The sequence below is a fragment of the Geotrypetes seraphini genome, chromosome 9 (genome assembly GCF_902459505.1).
Source record: "Geotrypetes seraphini chromosome 9, aGeoSer1.1, whole genome shotgun sequence".
Classification (NCBI taxonomy): Eukaryota; Metazoa; Chordata; class Amphibia; order Gymnophiona; family Dermophiidae; genus Geotrypetes; species Geotrypetes seraphini.
In genome coordinates, this window is record NC_047092.1 from 121,508,996 (window position 1) to 121,525,408 (window position 16,413).

General features: G+C 39.0%; 1 protein-coding gene across 1 annotated transcript in view; it reads left to right on the forward strand.

The window, feature by feature from the left end:
• Positions 1-4,316: 4,316 nt before the first annotated feature.
• The window catches only part of AIRE (autoimmune regulator), an 87,119-nt gene continuing 75,022 nt past the window's right edge, over positions 4,317-16,413 (forward strand). Inside the window, exon 1 of the mRNA XM_033957765.1 lies at positions 4,317-4,466. Coding sequence (XP_033813656.1) covers positions 4,317-4,466 — 150 coding nt within the window. The remainder of the gene's footprint in view (positions 4,467-16,413) is intronic.

A 16,413-nucleotide genomic window follows, 5' to 3' on the forward strand; every position in this document is an offset into this window, starting at 1 on the left:
TAGAAGGTGAAGTCTTTAGTCGTAGGATGGAAGATCCTCCAGATGTCAGACCACCCATATAGATCCATTAACTGAGTAACTGATGTACGGACTCTGAGCTTGGCAGGATGGCAGGTAGAGGATCTGTCGATGAATGGGTCCAGTGGAAAATTGAAATCTCCTGCAAAAATAGTGTCTTATGTTAAGGAGGAAGTGCACACAGTTTGAAAAGATTGGAAGAAGGAGGAGTCGTCTGCATTGGGGGCATAGATGTTGAAAAGTTTCAGATGTTGACCAGCAATAGAACCTTCAATGAAGGACCAGCGACCGTTAGGATCAAATTTATGAGATGAAAGTTGAAAGTTGAGTGATTTTTTCAGTAAGGTGATGACTCCGTTTTTCTTACCCTGAGCGGGCGCAGCAAAACAATGCTGGACCCACCCTCCAGACATTTTCTGAGCTTCCTCTAAGGAAAGGTGGGTTTCTTGGAGTAGGCATATATCTGCATTGAGATGTTTGAAGTAATGTAAGATCTTCTTTCTTTTAATTGGGCTGTTAATTCCCTTAACATTCAAAGAGACTATATTTATCTTAACCATCAAAAAAGAGAGAAAAGTGAACTGTGTCAGATGATGACACTGGTGGTAATGGTTGAATCATGGCACTGTATGAATGATGATGAAGTGCTCTCTTCCAAGTATCAGGACGAGAGGAGGATAAAAATAAAAAGAGAGACGATTCTTGCTCATAAAGAACTGAAACAGCATAACAAACAAAGATCCAAAAATGGGATCTCATGCTGTCAAGAGGGACTCAGCGAGCTTCTCCGTAGCCCATATTGTTAATAACAGTGAAGGTGAACTCAGCCCCTAAGAACGATGAGAGAGTAGCCAAGTGTAATTCAGGTCATAGCGCCCACTGACTCGTCTAAAAATCTCTGAAGGTCCGCAGGATTGTCAAAATTCTTGGTGATATTGTGATATGTTACTCGCATTCTAGCAGGGTAATATAACCCGTATTGTGCACCGATGTTTTTAAGCTGGGGATGCATGGCTAGGAAGGCCTTGCGCCTCTGTGCCATTGTTTTGGATACATCAGGTACAAATAATATTCTGTTACCATCCACGGTTAGACCTGAGGCAGATTTTGCAGCCTGTAGAATCTGTATTGTTTGTGGGTAGCGCAGGAGCTTTAAGACTATAGGTCTCGGTGGTTTGGAAGGTGATGGAGGGCCCGAGGGGACCCTGTGCGCATGTTCTATCTCCAGTGGAGGAGTAAATTGAATTTTCAAGATAGCAGGGATAAAGGTGAGTAAGAAAGTTAGCATATCTTTCCCTTCTTTTGATTCAGGAATCCCGATAATTCTAACATTACTTCGGCGCATTCTGTTTGATAAATCTTCCAAATCTTGCTGTAAGGCAGAGACCTAGTGGAGATCGCACTGGCTCACGAGGTACTGAGAGTCATGCGCTGCTAATCTTTCTTCTACTAATTCAATACGGGCATTCTGCTGTTTCATTTGGGTCATGATGCCACTTATCTCGCTTTTAATCTCTGAGGTGGCAGCGAGATTTTCCTGCATGAGCTCTCTTAGTATTTGGAGGTCATGCGATATCGAAGTGCCGGTTTCAGTGGTGCCGGATATACAGGCCTTAGCGGGTGATGGCGGTTCGTGCTTCGAGCGCTTAGACGCTGGATGCGACGCAGTGGGGCCCGCGGGTGAAGCACTGTCCGGCTTATTAGCTTTGGCGGACATTCCGACGATCGGGGGCACTAATTACCGACCTGAACTGGAGCGCAACGGGGCTGAGAAGATAACTGAAGAGCGGGGCTGTGTCGGAGAAAAAGCACTAAGCGGCCATCTTGAGGACGAGCACGTGACACCCCCTCTGCAGTAGATAGTTTTAACAGTAAAACTCAATAGGTATATGCTGAGATAGTTTTGATTTTAAAGATTAAAATTAGAGTTTGGTGCTTATGTCTATACTGTTGGACAAGTTAAAATATCTAAATCACAGAAGTGAAGAGAAGATTAAGCAAAGTGAGTTTTAAGAGCAGCCTTAATTTTGGAGGTTACAGTTCCACTCATAAATCATGAGGTAATGAATTTCATAAAGCAGGGATGGACTGACAGTGTCCTGGGTCCTTGAGATAAGGGCATGAGCCCCTAACCACATATCAAAAGTGATTAAATTAGATGGAAGCTAGGGGACAGTGGGCCCCTAAAACGCATTCGTATAACTCATCCTATATTCATTAACTCAATAAAAAACACAATAACTCTTAGTAGTGGCAAAGCATGGGCCACAGCTTTATTAACTTATCCATCAATAAATTCATACATATATAACATTTTCTTACATAAATAATTCAGTGTAGCTTAACAACCATAAACCTTTTGAGCTATTCAGTGGCGAACTAGCTCAACTCACAAAATCAAACCCCTTGATGCTAATCGGTGTCAAATTAGCCCAGCTCACCAAATTCATCACATTCCAGCAAACCCCACTTCCCCCAGCAAGACTTGCGGTGTCACAGAGTCATGCCAGCCACCCATGGTGGTTCCGCACATGAGCAGAATAAGCACATATAATACATAACTTCATAAATCACACTGTCCACAAGCTGCGACCAACCCATCCTCCAACCCAACCACCCAAAAAACCGGGCGGGCGAAAATGGAACAAATTAAACCCTACCTACCCACCTCTTCCCACACTCCCACCCTTCCCAAATGAATTTAATCCGCCAAAACTACCCTTCAATCAAACCACACAGCACCCTTACCAATCAAATCCTCCCTTTCCTAACACCCAATCCTTTTCTCTCTTGCCACCCTCAAGCTCCTAATATAAACTCCAACATTCCACCCCCCCCCCCACCCAGCCCACTGTAATATCTCGGGTTGGGTCAGCCACTGTTATCAGATTACAGTTAAGCTCCCTTATTGCTTCAGTCACTGCCCTATTGCTTCAGTGGTCAGTCCGCTCCTGTTATAACAGGATAGAAAACCAAATTGCAAGTCAAATTTAAAAGTGCTCAAGCCAGTGGAGGATGAGATTAAAGAAGCTCACCAGAAGAGCAAAAAATATCTGAGAGAGATATTGATAAAGTAAGGGTGACACTTGGTCAAACTCATGTGCCTTGCATAGAATTTTAATTGCCATAAGTTGGAGGTGTTTAAGCAAGACTACAGAAGGCTGGTGAGAACTACATTACAATAATCTAAACAGGATATAATAAGGTCATGGAAAACTATCTGCTGGTTATTTTTATCTAAAAAAATACTGGATAGTTTGAAACTGACAGAGAGTATCGAAGTACTTGAAGGTAAAACTGTAATTGTTAATCAATAATAACGTCTAGATATTTAAAAGCGTCTATAAATTGGACGGGGAAGCCTAATCATGAAGGTGTCAAAGAACATCATGAAACTGATAATGGCTGCGTTTTTTGAAGTTTTAATACAAATTGATTTTCCTGTAGTCAAGAAAAAATCTGATCTAAACAGCATCGATACTACTCGTACATTAGTTATTAACACATCGAATACAATAGTTGGGAAAGCAAATTTTAAAAATCATATTTATTAGCTAGATATACATTTCAATGTTTAATTTAATTTAAATGATATCTAGGGTTTAGACAAAAATAGCAAGCTTATGCTTATATGGATACTGACAGAGATAAGGAAGCTGATCCTTGCATCCTGATTAGTTGATTAATAAGGGTATTTTCTGGGAGGTTCTCTCTCCCTGTGAACATTAACATTGACCTGAGCATTGACACCAGTGAGCTAGGGAGTAAAAGGATCACAGTGTCACTTTCATAGTTTGTGTGTAATGACCTACAGAAACCCTGAGAAACTGTTCCAGTGATTTTGGTTTGTAAATGAAACAAATTCAACTGTGACAGGTGAGCAGAGTATGATGGAAATGCTGTGCAGAGCGTAAGACCTCAGAGGGAAAATTCACAGCTCTTCTGTTTTGACTTCAGTGATATGCTGGATGATAGAAAAGCACTGACTGTAAGGAATCCCTGCCACCTTCTTTCTCACAGACTCCTAGTAGCACTCCTTGTGAATTGTATAAGTTATGGCATAAGAGTACCGATAGTGGGAAATGCTGTAAAAATGCTTCCTGTGGGAAGGAAATGTGTTTGCTATAGGAGATAGCGAGATCTCAGTTGGAAAGAATGTGATATTATGACTAGCTGAGGAAGGTAATAAAAGGATATTCATAGGGGAAATGGCAAAAGCACTATGTGTGTGTGTGTGTTGATAGAGAGCTCAGGAATGAAAGGTTTTCTCTTACCTGTAAATATTGATTTCTTGCAGGATGTCCACTTCTGACAGATTTCAGGGTGATGGAGACTTACGTCAGCTGCTTAAACTGCACCGCACAGAGATCTCCATGGCAGTGGATGATGTTTTCCCCCTGCTGCATGGACTCACAGATCATGATGTTGTCACTGAAGAAATGTTTAAGGTGAATAGAAAAGCAAGTTGTATGATGTATACTGCAAGTTGTATACTGTTGTATACTGCATTGCCACAGATCAAAAGCTTTTGCACCATAAAAATGCTTGTTAGATATTATAGTCTCAGGTATATTATAGTATTAAACAATTTGCCTTTGTCACTCATTTGGACCATTTCTTATTGTAATATACTCTAGTATTCAGAAAATATATATGCATTTAGGTAAATCCTGGCCTCCTATGGTACCCTGTGGATGGTTATGTACACAGGAGGCAGGCCAGAAGACACTCAGGTAAAGGAGAGTAAAAAAGCTAAATAGAAATTCCCCCTTTACCAGTATATCCAGGGTTCTGAGAAACTGATCCACAGAGCTATACATAATATATAGTATGTAGAAGCAGCCAGCTGCTTAGAGAAATTCTCTGCCAGCTCCCATAAAAGTATTAACCAGAGAGAGACAAGCTGCTTCTCCCTATGCCAAACTGCTCACTTTCCCTTCTTATATACACTGTCCTCTGCCCTTTCCTTTTTACAGTTCTCAGGATGAAAACCCCCCACTTATTTAGCTATTTTCAGAATTGTAGACTACTTCTTCCCATAGGACCTACAAAATGATTTACAAAAAACAAAAGAATGGCTAAAACAAAAACATACATAAAACAAAACATACATAAATTAAGTACACAATAAATGTATTCTAAGAAAATGAAGCCTCAAAAAAATCAAACTTTGATTCATTTATGAAATGCCAAAAGCTCACTCATAATTCTAAGATTAATTTGAAGTTTGCCCACATGGCAATGCTTGCAAACATGGCAATGCTTGTTCAGTAATCACTGTAGAGCACCACTGACCCAGAAAAGTTAGCATTAAGGCTTTTCCAGATAAAGGATTTTTCCAAATATTACAGCATTCCAAAAACAGAATTTTGGATTATAGGAGTTTTCCACATAATGGATAATATGTAGCTAACTAGTTTTAGGATAATTTGATTATTTTGGAACGATGGAATGCATGAATCCAACCATTTTTTGGATAATCAAAGGTTTTCTGGATATAAAATTATAGGCTAGGGATCACAGTTTTTCCAGATTACAGGTTTCTGATTTTCAGATAAACAATCTCTATTGCATACCAATAATGTATGCAGAATCTTTAACAAAGTGAATTTGTCATAAAAATTCTGTATAGAAAAGAAAACCCTCCAATTAAGGCATATCCCCTTACCTGAATGAGTGAATCCTTGCTCCGATTTAAAGGAATGTAAGTCTGAAGGATAACCCTGATGCAGAGAAATTCTAAACAATCTTAACAGTCATAGGCACAAATAAATGCTTTTCAAATGGAAATATTTAAAGCTGTTTTATGCACATACAAAGAGCATATGCTTGGACAGTGCAGAATCTAAGTTTGTATATATAATTCTAAACTCAACATTACCCCCTAATCCTTCAAACTTCTTATGATCTCTGAAGCTCTCATACTCCATGTCTCCACCATAGATTATAATACCCTATTTCTTTCTTGCTCTTGTCTACTACCCTCTGCAGAATATGGCAATTTGTCTATTAGGTAAAGCTAGGATGAGGGATCATGTAATTCCTCTATATTTAAAATTTCATTATCACCCGATAGAATATAGAATTAAATTTAAGATACTGATGTTAGCTCATAAAACTCTGTTTAAGTTACAGCCTCTGTATTTATCGTTGTCAGTATTGTTTTATGCTTCTCGTCGATTATTACAATCTGTAGATGATAATAGAGTAGCCTTACCAATGCTCATTTGGCATCTATAAGAAATTGTGCATTTTTCTACCTAGTCCCTGTTTTATGGAATAGTTTACCTTTGGATTAAAGGAAAGATGAATCTTTAGTAAGGTTTATTTTTGGTTAGCTTTTTTTGAACTCACTAGACTGGATTCTTTTGTATTTTCTGCATATGAATATATATTTTATTTGGTCTCTTTGAACTCTTTCCTGTTTGTAATGGAGTTCTTTTACTGCTGGTTTGAATTATTTTGTAGACCACTTTGGTCTTATTTGTAGTTTAAGCAGCTTTAATAAACATAAACATAGCAAGAAAGTGTATTTCACCTTGCTTTTCTCTCTGTTTCATTCCATTTCACCAAAGTTCAGTCAACTCAGATTATGATCCTTCAATCCTCCCTCTAGAATCTGTATCCCATCCTTGGGAGAACAAAATTAGCACACTTTGCAATGCTTTTGGTAATACCTACTCTGCTTCTTCCCTCAAGACAGACTCTGCAGTATCTACATTACTGAAGCCACCAGCCCCTCATTATCCCTCGTTATGGTCTTCCTTCAACCTCCCCGACTCACATGACATTCTGCATTTTATCTCGCTGTTAAATTCATCTTCTCCAGCCACTGACCCTTGGCCATCTTACTTGGTTAAACAACTATCACAACATTTGATTACATTACTATAATTTTTGCTCCATCACAGCCTCAGCAAAGGTTCTGTCCCTCTTCTTTAGAAATCAGCTCTAGTATGTCCCCCCCCTTAGACACAAAAAGGCAGTGGTGTACCTAGGGGCCCATCATTTTTTGACACCCCCCCATCTGTACGAAAAACATGATTTTTAGTAACAAGCCACATGTCACACATGAGTACCTAAGAAAAGGCAGCATCTTACATACTGCAGTGAGCAGTACAACATCAATACACCCATTGTAAAACTAAACAAGCCAGACTAGTACAGATCAATCCTGCAGTTAAGCCTAACAAAAAAAAAAGTCTTTCAAACACACAGAACACAGAAAACACCTTCGCCTAGTATAGAATATGTAATCACAAACTAACACCTCCCTCTTTTACAAAACTGTAGTGTGGATTTTAGCCATGGTGGTAACAGCTCTGATGCTCATAGAATTCTGAGCATCAGAGCTGCTACCACCACGGCTGGCGCTAAAAAACGCTCCACAGTTTTGTAAAAGGGGGGATAAAATAGAAATACATAGACAAAGGTTAAATTGAACTAGTAAGAAGCTGGACTCTGCATACAGTGCACCACAGAAACAGTGACATATGTCTCCTAAAGCAATAAATAAATAGAAATTTTTTTTCTACCTTTGTCTTCTATGGTTTCTGCTTTCCTCATCTTCTTGTAACTCTCTTCCTTCCATCCAATGTCTGCTGTCTCTCTTCTTCATATGGCATCTTCTCTCCTTCTATGCCCCTTCCAGAAACTGTATGCCTCCCCCTTCCATCTCTCCTTTCACCCCCATTGGTCTGGCATCTCTCTCCTCTCCTTCCCTCTCTTACACCTTTCCTCTGCAATCCCTTTCCCTTTTTTCCCTCATTTTCCTTTTCAATTTATTTTCTGCATCTGTCTAGATTATGTTCGTACTACCCTCTCATCAATGTACTTTTTTACTGTCTACCTAAAGCTTGCCACCTCTTTCCCTCACCCCTCCAGTGTTTCCCTAACTCAATCCTTTTCTCCCCATCATTTGCCCTCCTTTTATTTATCCCCTCCTTCCATCATGTACCTTCTCCTCTCTCTGTCCACTTCCATCCAGCGTCTGCTCCCCTCTTTCTCTTCTCCCATTTCCTTCCTGCATTTGCTCCCTTATCTCTACCATCTGCACTTCCATCCAGCATAGGCTCCCCACTACCATCCAATGTCTGCCCTTTCTCTCGCCATCCACCCCTCTTCATTCAGCATCTGCCCCCTTTCTTTCCCTCAAATATCCTTCCCTCTTATGTCTCTCCCCGTTCTCTGAACATCAGTTCTTTTTTTTTTAAGTTCAATATTTTTTTTATTGGTTTTAGTACACAACAAGAAAACAGAACAGACAACCAGAACATAGGATTAGCTGTAAATGATGGAGGCAGAGACATAACAGGCACATATCTCAAAGTAACATTTGTGAGGCGAGATTCCAATTGGAGCCAAGGAGGCGAGGTGTGAAGACCCGAGTCCTGAAACCATCGGGCGCCCTGTCTAAGCAGGAATGAGACATGATAGTCAAGGAAGCTAGGAAAGGAGACGCCCCCATGTTGTTTGGGACACTTAAGTTTCTGAAGACTGATCCGCGAAACTTTGAAGCCAAAGAAAATCAACCAGAAGAGATTCCACCTTCTTATAGAAGGGTCATTGGAAAAGGACAGGAATCATAGATAGCACATAATTGACCACAGGGACTATCATCATTTTGATGGTGTCGAGGCGTCCCCAGAATGAGAGCTTGAGAGGTGACCATGCTGAAAGGGCGCGTTTCACTTTAGCCAGAATATAATCCATATTGTATCGTAAGGTGTCATCCATCATCGGGCCAAAATATATCCCTAAGTACTTGATCTTATCAGAGGCCCAATGGAATCCCAGTTGTTTAACTTCAGCACAATATTCAGGACAATTGATTGGCATTATGTCAGATTTAGATGAGTTTAGTTTATAACCAGAAATGCTTGAATAACGACGAATCACTTCCAGAATATATGAAAGAGATGAAGGTGAGGCATAGATGAGAACATCATCGGCGTATGCTGACAGTTTTACTTCAAATGTCCCCAGGCTAAATCCAGATATGTTCTTATTGGTACGTAAGGCAATCAAAAAAGGTTCCAATGCCAGGTTGAATAAAAGAGGAGAAAGTGGACACCCTTGCCTAGTTCCCCGTGCCAAATAAAACAAGATGGAGTAGATATCATTAATGAAGAGTCTCGCAGATAGGTTGGAGTACAGAATCCGAATAAGAGATATAAAGTAGTGAGGAAAACCATACCACTTGAGAACTTGGATGATGTAGTTCCACTCGACACGATCAAACGCCTTCTCGGCATCAAGAGCAATTGCCAGTAATGGAGTTTGGAGATGTGAAGAGCATTGTATAATATTAGCAAAAAGTCTAGTATTGTTACATGACAAGCGTCCTGACATAAAGCCTGTTTGTTCCGGATGAATAAGAGTGTCCAGAGCTGGTTGTAATTTGCTGGCAATCACCTTAGCAAAGATTTTTGCGTCCGTGTTAATTAGAGATAAAGGGCGATAATTTTTAACCTCAGTATTATCTTTCCCTTCTTTAGGAAGGACAATGATAGTCGCTTCAGTGAAGGTTCCACTGCCTTGACCAGACTCAATTAGGGCCTTGTAAAATTCAAATAAATGTGGCAACAAGTGAGGTTGATAAAATTTGGATGGTAGACCATCTGGTCCTGGAGCTTTGTGTTTAGCAAGGGAACATACCGCTGTAGCAATGTCTTCTGGGCAGAGCTCTGTGGAAAGGGTGTCCGCTTGCGATGTTGTCAAAGGAACCCGAGGCAAATCTTGCAAGAAGCCCAGAGAAGAAGAGGAACCACTATCATCAGAGGAGAATAGATTCTTGTAAAATCGGTGAAAGGTGTCCATAATCTGGGTCGTGTCCGTTAAGGTAGTTCCATGTTCATCAACGATGGCTGGAATATATGTTTTAGCAGAACGACCCTTCAAATACTGAGCAAGAGTGTGACCACACCTATTATTTTCAATATAATAGGAAGCATTCCTCAAAAGGAGTTGATTATTCGCCATGTGACTTGTAAGAAGACTATGTTTCAATCGTAGAGTACGAAGTTCCTGTAAAATAAAATAGTCATTAGAAGAACGAATGTGCTCTTGCTCCAGTTGTTTAATTGTGTTCTCAAGAGTCAGTAGGTCGGAAAGTCTTTGAGACTTAATATGAGCTGAGAATGAAATAATTGAGCCCCTAATACAAGCTTTAAAAGAATCCCAAAAGGGGGGGGGGGGGGGCGCTAGCGAGCCGACTGAGAGATGGCAGCATAGTTTTGGAGCTCCTGCTGCTTCTTTAAAGAATCGATATTTGACTGGATTTCAAGTAAAGGAAATTAGCAGTATTGATAACAGAAATCTACCTTAATATCATGGCAACCACTAAGGTAGGAAAGCGGCACAAGCCTGACCCACCATCTCCCAAAAAATCTGCCAACAATACCAAGGAAGAAGATAGCTCCCAAACCATCATGGCGGAGCTCAAAGCACTAAGATCCATGCTTGCAGACGTGGGGATCGATGTTACTGAAATAAAATCGGAAATAGTGGATATGCGAGAGGATATAACGCAATTTCAACAGCGTTTACAGTCAGTAGAAGAAAAGCAATCTGTACATCAAACATCCATTAAAGATTTACAACTGCAAGTTAAAAAAATCGCTAATCTAGAACGCGAGCTGGAAGATGCGAATCTCCGCTCCCGTCGGAATAATCTCAGAATTTTGGGGGTGCCGGAGGGGTCAAAATCAACAGATATGGTCAAATATCTGGAAGTTTTTATTCCTAGAATCCTGGATCTCCAATTTGATAAGCCTCTAGAAATCGACAGAGCGCATAGGGTACCCTCACACAAGATACCTAATGCACGATACCCACGCCCGATAGTGTTTCGCCTTCTTCGTTTCAGCCAAATACCTGAAATCATGGCAAAGGCAAGAGCGAAAGCACCTTTAAAATCGGATGGCTATACTATACTATTTGTCCCAGATTTGAGCAAGAAGACAGCACAACTACGTAAGCAGCTGCTCGCCTATAGACCTAAACTGAAGGACCTTAATGCCAAGTACGGGATGATGTATCCGGCACGTATGAGGGTCACCCTAAATAACAACACTAAGGACTTCACTGAACCGGCTGCGTTAGCGGATTTCATAGAAGAAATGAGTCCATCTCCAATCGACGCAATATAAATAAAGGCTTTGAAGATCTACTATTACTGCTTTTTCTTTAAGTTAATCACCTTGTGCTTGCTCTTTCTGGTCCTGGAGCGATTATGGATCACACTGCTCACAACATAAAACTTTTGCGATCACTTTGGCTGAGACACTAACGTTTCCTGATTATAAAGCACATCACTACATCTTGTACTTATCATGTTTTAATTAACAACATAATTTCAACAAACATGGCGCCACCGACACTACCCAGAAGAAGATCCACGTGTTTGCTGGCGCGAAATCTTTGCGCCATAAAAAGAACTGTGTCGCCATAGCTTGCATGCATACATAGACGCCGCTTAGAGAATTGCTTTTCTGAGCGAAACACGTGACTGAGACGACTTCACATAACTTGTCCCTAATTTTGTTTTTCTGTTGAGAACCTAATATCCCCTTGAATGTCTATGGTGTTTACTTGCTCAAATAACCTTTTATATCTTCACAATTATTATTTTAACTGTTCCAATTTCTGGTTCTTACATGGCTTAATGAAACCATAAATTTGTTGTTCTGTATAACGTGAATGAATGGATGTTATTGGCTTTATTCTATTCATTCCCTACTTTTGTACTATATATCTTATTACAACAGCATATAATTAATTCATTTTGCTGTTGGGACACTGATGTGCTTTGTTCTTCTGCACATGAAATGTCTTATAATGACTGTCATATTAATAACTGCTTACTGTCACTTGTTTATTATTTTATTTGGCTTATGTTCTATCAGATAACTCCTGCAATTCTGCATTGTTGTTAGCAGTACATAGGGGACACAGTTAACCTACAAACCTGCTTATTATTTAGAGATGTGACTCCCATTTCTATTTATTTTGTAGTATATGGTAATTCACATTATGTTTATATATCCTCATAACAATACCATTATACCAATTTGCTTATTATGATATATAACATAGAGTTACATCTAAGTATGAGTAGAATATGATACATAGATGTTCTATGTTGAATCTATACGTTTGATGTCCATGCGATAGAAATTATGTCCTTCATTTTGCATATAGTATATATTGTAAGAACAGCTATGACTTTTACAATTATTAAGCAAGATGATTTTTGTACATCTAGTACCGCATGACTGCTGATAGACGCCATGTCATGAGTATTAGACTCTTTATTTTACAACATATCATGTCACCTATCAGCTTTCTCCACGGTACTTGCTTATATACACTTGAACAACTCAATAAGTATATAGCTAATGTGGTGCCTGGTATAAAAGTGCTTTAAATTAGTATAAAAGTTGTTAATGATGCTAGCTTTATAATAACTGTATTGATGCATTTAACACATGTTGATTATATAGTAATGGCGCTAACTCTGCCAATATAAGTGAAGACTCACACATAAGGCACCATTTATCGATACCTGGATATTGGGAAAGGAGTTATTGTCTCAGCTATTGAGTTGCAGCATATAACTGTGAGTGCTACGACCGAATAATTTGCACAAGTTTACTAGTTATACATTAGGTTTGCAATATTTTCCTTTAACACTGACAACAGTTGTAATATTCCTTCAAGGGTATTATCACTTTCTTATAGAGGTCAAATGTGGACCTACGTTACACAGTTTGCAGCGGAGATGAGACTGTGTTGCTTCTCATCTACTCGCTTCCCACAGGTACCATGTTTTTGTCTATGTTCTTTTTTTTGCAGACAAGAATATGGTATAGCGGTACAGACGTGGTTTGTTTACGTGTTACATATTATTTTGGATCGGGACTTGTGTGGGATCACAGGAGCTACAGCAGCGTAAATAACATCTATTCTACAATATATGGTTTTAAGGCTACTATCCTTAAATGTTAAAGGTCTTAATAACCCAATTAAGAGAGAAAATACTTACATATACTTCTCGTAAATCTCCTGATGTTCTTCTATTCCAGGAAACATACTTAACTGATATTGAAAGTCAAAAATTAAAAGTTCCTTGGGCTAGAGATGTCTATTACTCACCAGCGGTAAAAAAGAAAAATGGTACGGCAATCCTAATCAGAAATTGTCAGAATCTTAAAGTCCTTTCTCATAAAAATGATGCAGAAGGTAGATGGAACATGATAACGTTGCAGGTGATGACTTACACTATCACTATATTCAACATTTATGCACCAAACATAGATGATCCATTATTCTTTGATCATCTAGCAGTACAAGCATTAGCGGAGTCTACTCAAGCGTACATTATGGCGGGGGATTTTAATTTGGCTCTTGAACCTTCCCTTGACAGGAAATCTACTGTCTCATATAGAATTACAAAGGCATGGAATAGTTTGCACAACTTGCTTTCCCAACTAGAGCTAATAGACTCTTGGAGATTTTTCCACAATATGGATTCACAATTTTCTTTCTACTCGGCCCCTCATAATTCATATTCACGCATAGATTATTTTTTTATAAGTAAAAGCTTAACACCTTACATGCTAAATGCATTAATTAATGAAATATCGGTATCTGATCATGCAGCTATAGAACTACATTTAGATAATCTATTACCTAGGGTCACTGCCGGTAGCTGGAGATTCAATAATACATTATTGGAGGATCCACAATTTATCCTATACATACGCTCTGCTTTGACAGAATACTTTGATTTGAATACTAACGATCAGACTGATAGAGTCACATTGTGGGATGCATGTAAAGCCTACATTAGAGGTTGTATAATTGCCTATCAATCAAAACAAAAGAAAAACAATCAGAAAATTCTCATGGATCTAGTCTCGGAAATTAGAACTTTAGAAATATCACATCAATCGAATACAGCAAATATGCAAATATTACAAAAGCTAAGAGAAAAGAGACTAGCATATAACATAAAGTTGAGTACGCAAGCTGGTAATACTTTATTCATGCAGTCTGCTTCTTATCATAGCTCAAACAATAGGAGCGGGCATCTATTGGCTCAATATTTGAAAATACGCGAAGAAAAATCCTACATACATGCTATCACAGATGACTTGGGTAATAAATATATTGAATCAAAAGATATTCTTAGTAATTTTAAGACATTTTATGACTCTTTATATACTACAGAAGTAGTACACTCTGATTCGACGGAATTCTTAACTCCCCACTATCAAAGACCACAACTGACTTTAAAAGACAATATCCCTCTTGAGGAAGAGATTACTGTCTCTGACATCATTGAATCCCTCGCTGTAATGGCCAAGAAAAAATCACCGTGACCAGATGGGTACACAGTAGAATTTTATATCACTTTTCAAGAAATTTTGGCCCCTCAATTATGTCAACTATTTAGCTATTATAATACCACAGGAAATGTTAAAGGAACGTTTACTGACGCGTCCATAATAGTATTGCCTAAGCCTGGTAAGGATCCGATGAAAATTCAAAATTATAGACCCCTATCCCTTATTAATGTGGATGCAAAAATTTTCGCTAAGATATTGGCTAATAGAATTCAGAAAGTGCTACCTACCTTGATAGGTAAGGAACAGAATGGTTTTATGCAGGGTAGCCTAGCAAGTGACAATACTAGATTGTTCACATCTCTCATTCAAATTGCCCAACACTCGTCGCACCCTTATCTGGCATTAGCTCTTGACGCTGAAAAAGCATTTGATAGAGTTGAGTGGGGCTTTTTATTCAAGACTATGACATGGTTTGGGTTTTCAGACAGATTCATTTCCATGGTTAAGATATTATATACTAAACCTTCTACCACTGTCAGAATAAATGGACTCATTTCTGATATGTTTCATCCTTCCCGTGGTACTCGGCAGGGTTGTCCCCTGTCACCACTACTATTCAAATTGGCACTTGAGCCTCTCCTTCTTCATATTCGACACTCTCCTGATATAGCAGGTATTCGATGGGGTACCTCTGAGTCAAAACTTTCTGCGTATGCAGATGATGTATTAATTTACACTGATCCTCCTTCTCTGCCATATTTATTGAAACTGATTAATACTTATTCCCAGTATTCTGGTTACAAGCTTAATGCCTCTAAAACAGAACTACTCCCCCTTAATAAACATATCTTACAACATGAAATATCGGATTATATCTTTCAATGGACGCAAACAAAACTCAAATATCTAGGTATACATTTTGGTCCCTCGGTTGAGAAAACGATAACGTTTGCAGTAGAAGATATTCTCCTCATGATAACAACACTCACTGCTAGATGGAGTCCTTTAAATTTAACATGGTGGTGACGAATGGAAACTATTAAGATGATGATAGCTCCCAAGATTCTATATCCTTTCAGTATGCTACCTGTTCTCCTTCCCTTATCTTTTTATAAAAAGGTGGATCAGTTATTGACCAAATTTCTCTGGAATAATAAGACCCCTAGAATAGCATTGAATAGATTAAAGTTGCCTAAATGGGAGGGTGGTAATAATTTCCCAAACTTTCTGGACTACCACTATGCTTTCTTACTCAGACAAGGCGCTAAATGGATTTTATATCAAGCTGATAACCCTTCAGTCAACAATTGGATTGAGTTGGATGTAGAAACATATAAATGGACCCCCCTACCTCTATTGGCTTTTGTTTCATCCTCAGGATTTTTGACTCATAAAGATTATGTGTTGGAGTCGGCCGTGACTGCTATCCATTCTATAGATAACCTATCTCCTCATAAATGGAGTAATTCGCTGCATATACCAATCTGGAACAATCCTCTCATACAAATTCAGCATACTATGATAAATTGGAAGTGTTGGAAATCTGTAGGTATAAAAACTTTAGGTCACCTGTACGACGGAAGCAACTGGATTCCGTATGATATACTCAGATCCCGCTATTGCTTACCTCCGTCTGCATTTTTCAAATAGTTGCAACTTAAACATGCATTTCGCGACCTTATACATAAAAATGCAGGTACCTGGGAGGAACCTGATCTTTTAGGTTTTTGTGAGACACTTACCTTTAAGAAAAAGGAAGCTTCAAATTGGTATAAACTCTTTCAGTCATATAAACAACCAATATGCCATTCCACACAATCTAAATGGCAAGAAGAATTACGAATGCCCTTAGCAGAAACGGACTGGAACCATATGTGGTCCATGTTCTATAAACTAACCAGTTCAGCAGCATTATATCAGACCTTCTTCTTTTTGATTTACCGTGCCTATTGGACACCTAACAAATTATCAAAATTACAAAAAGAATGGTCCAATGATCATTGCTGGTCATGTAAGCTCTACACAGGGTCGTTACAGCACATGA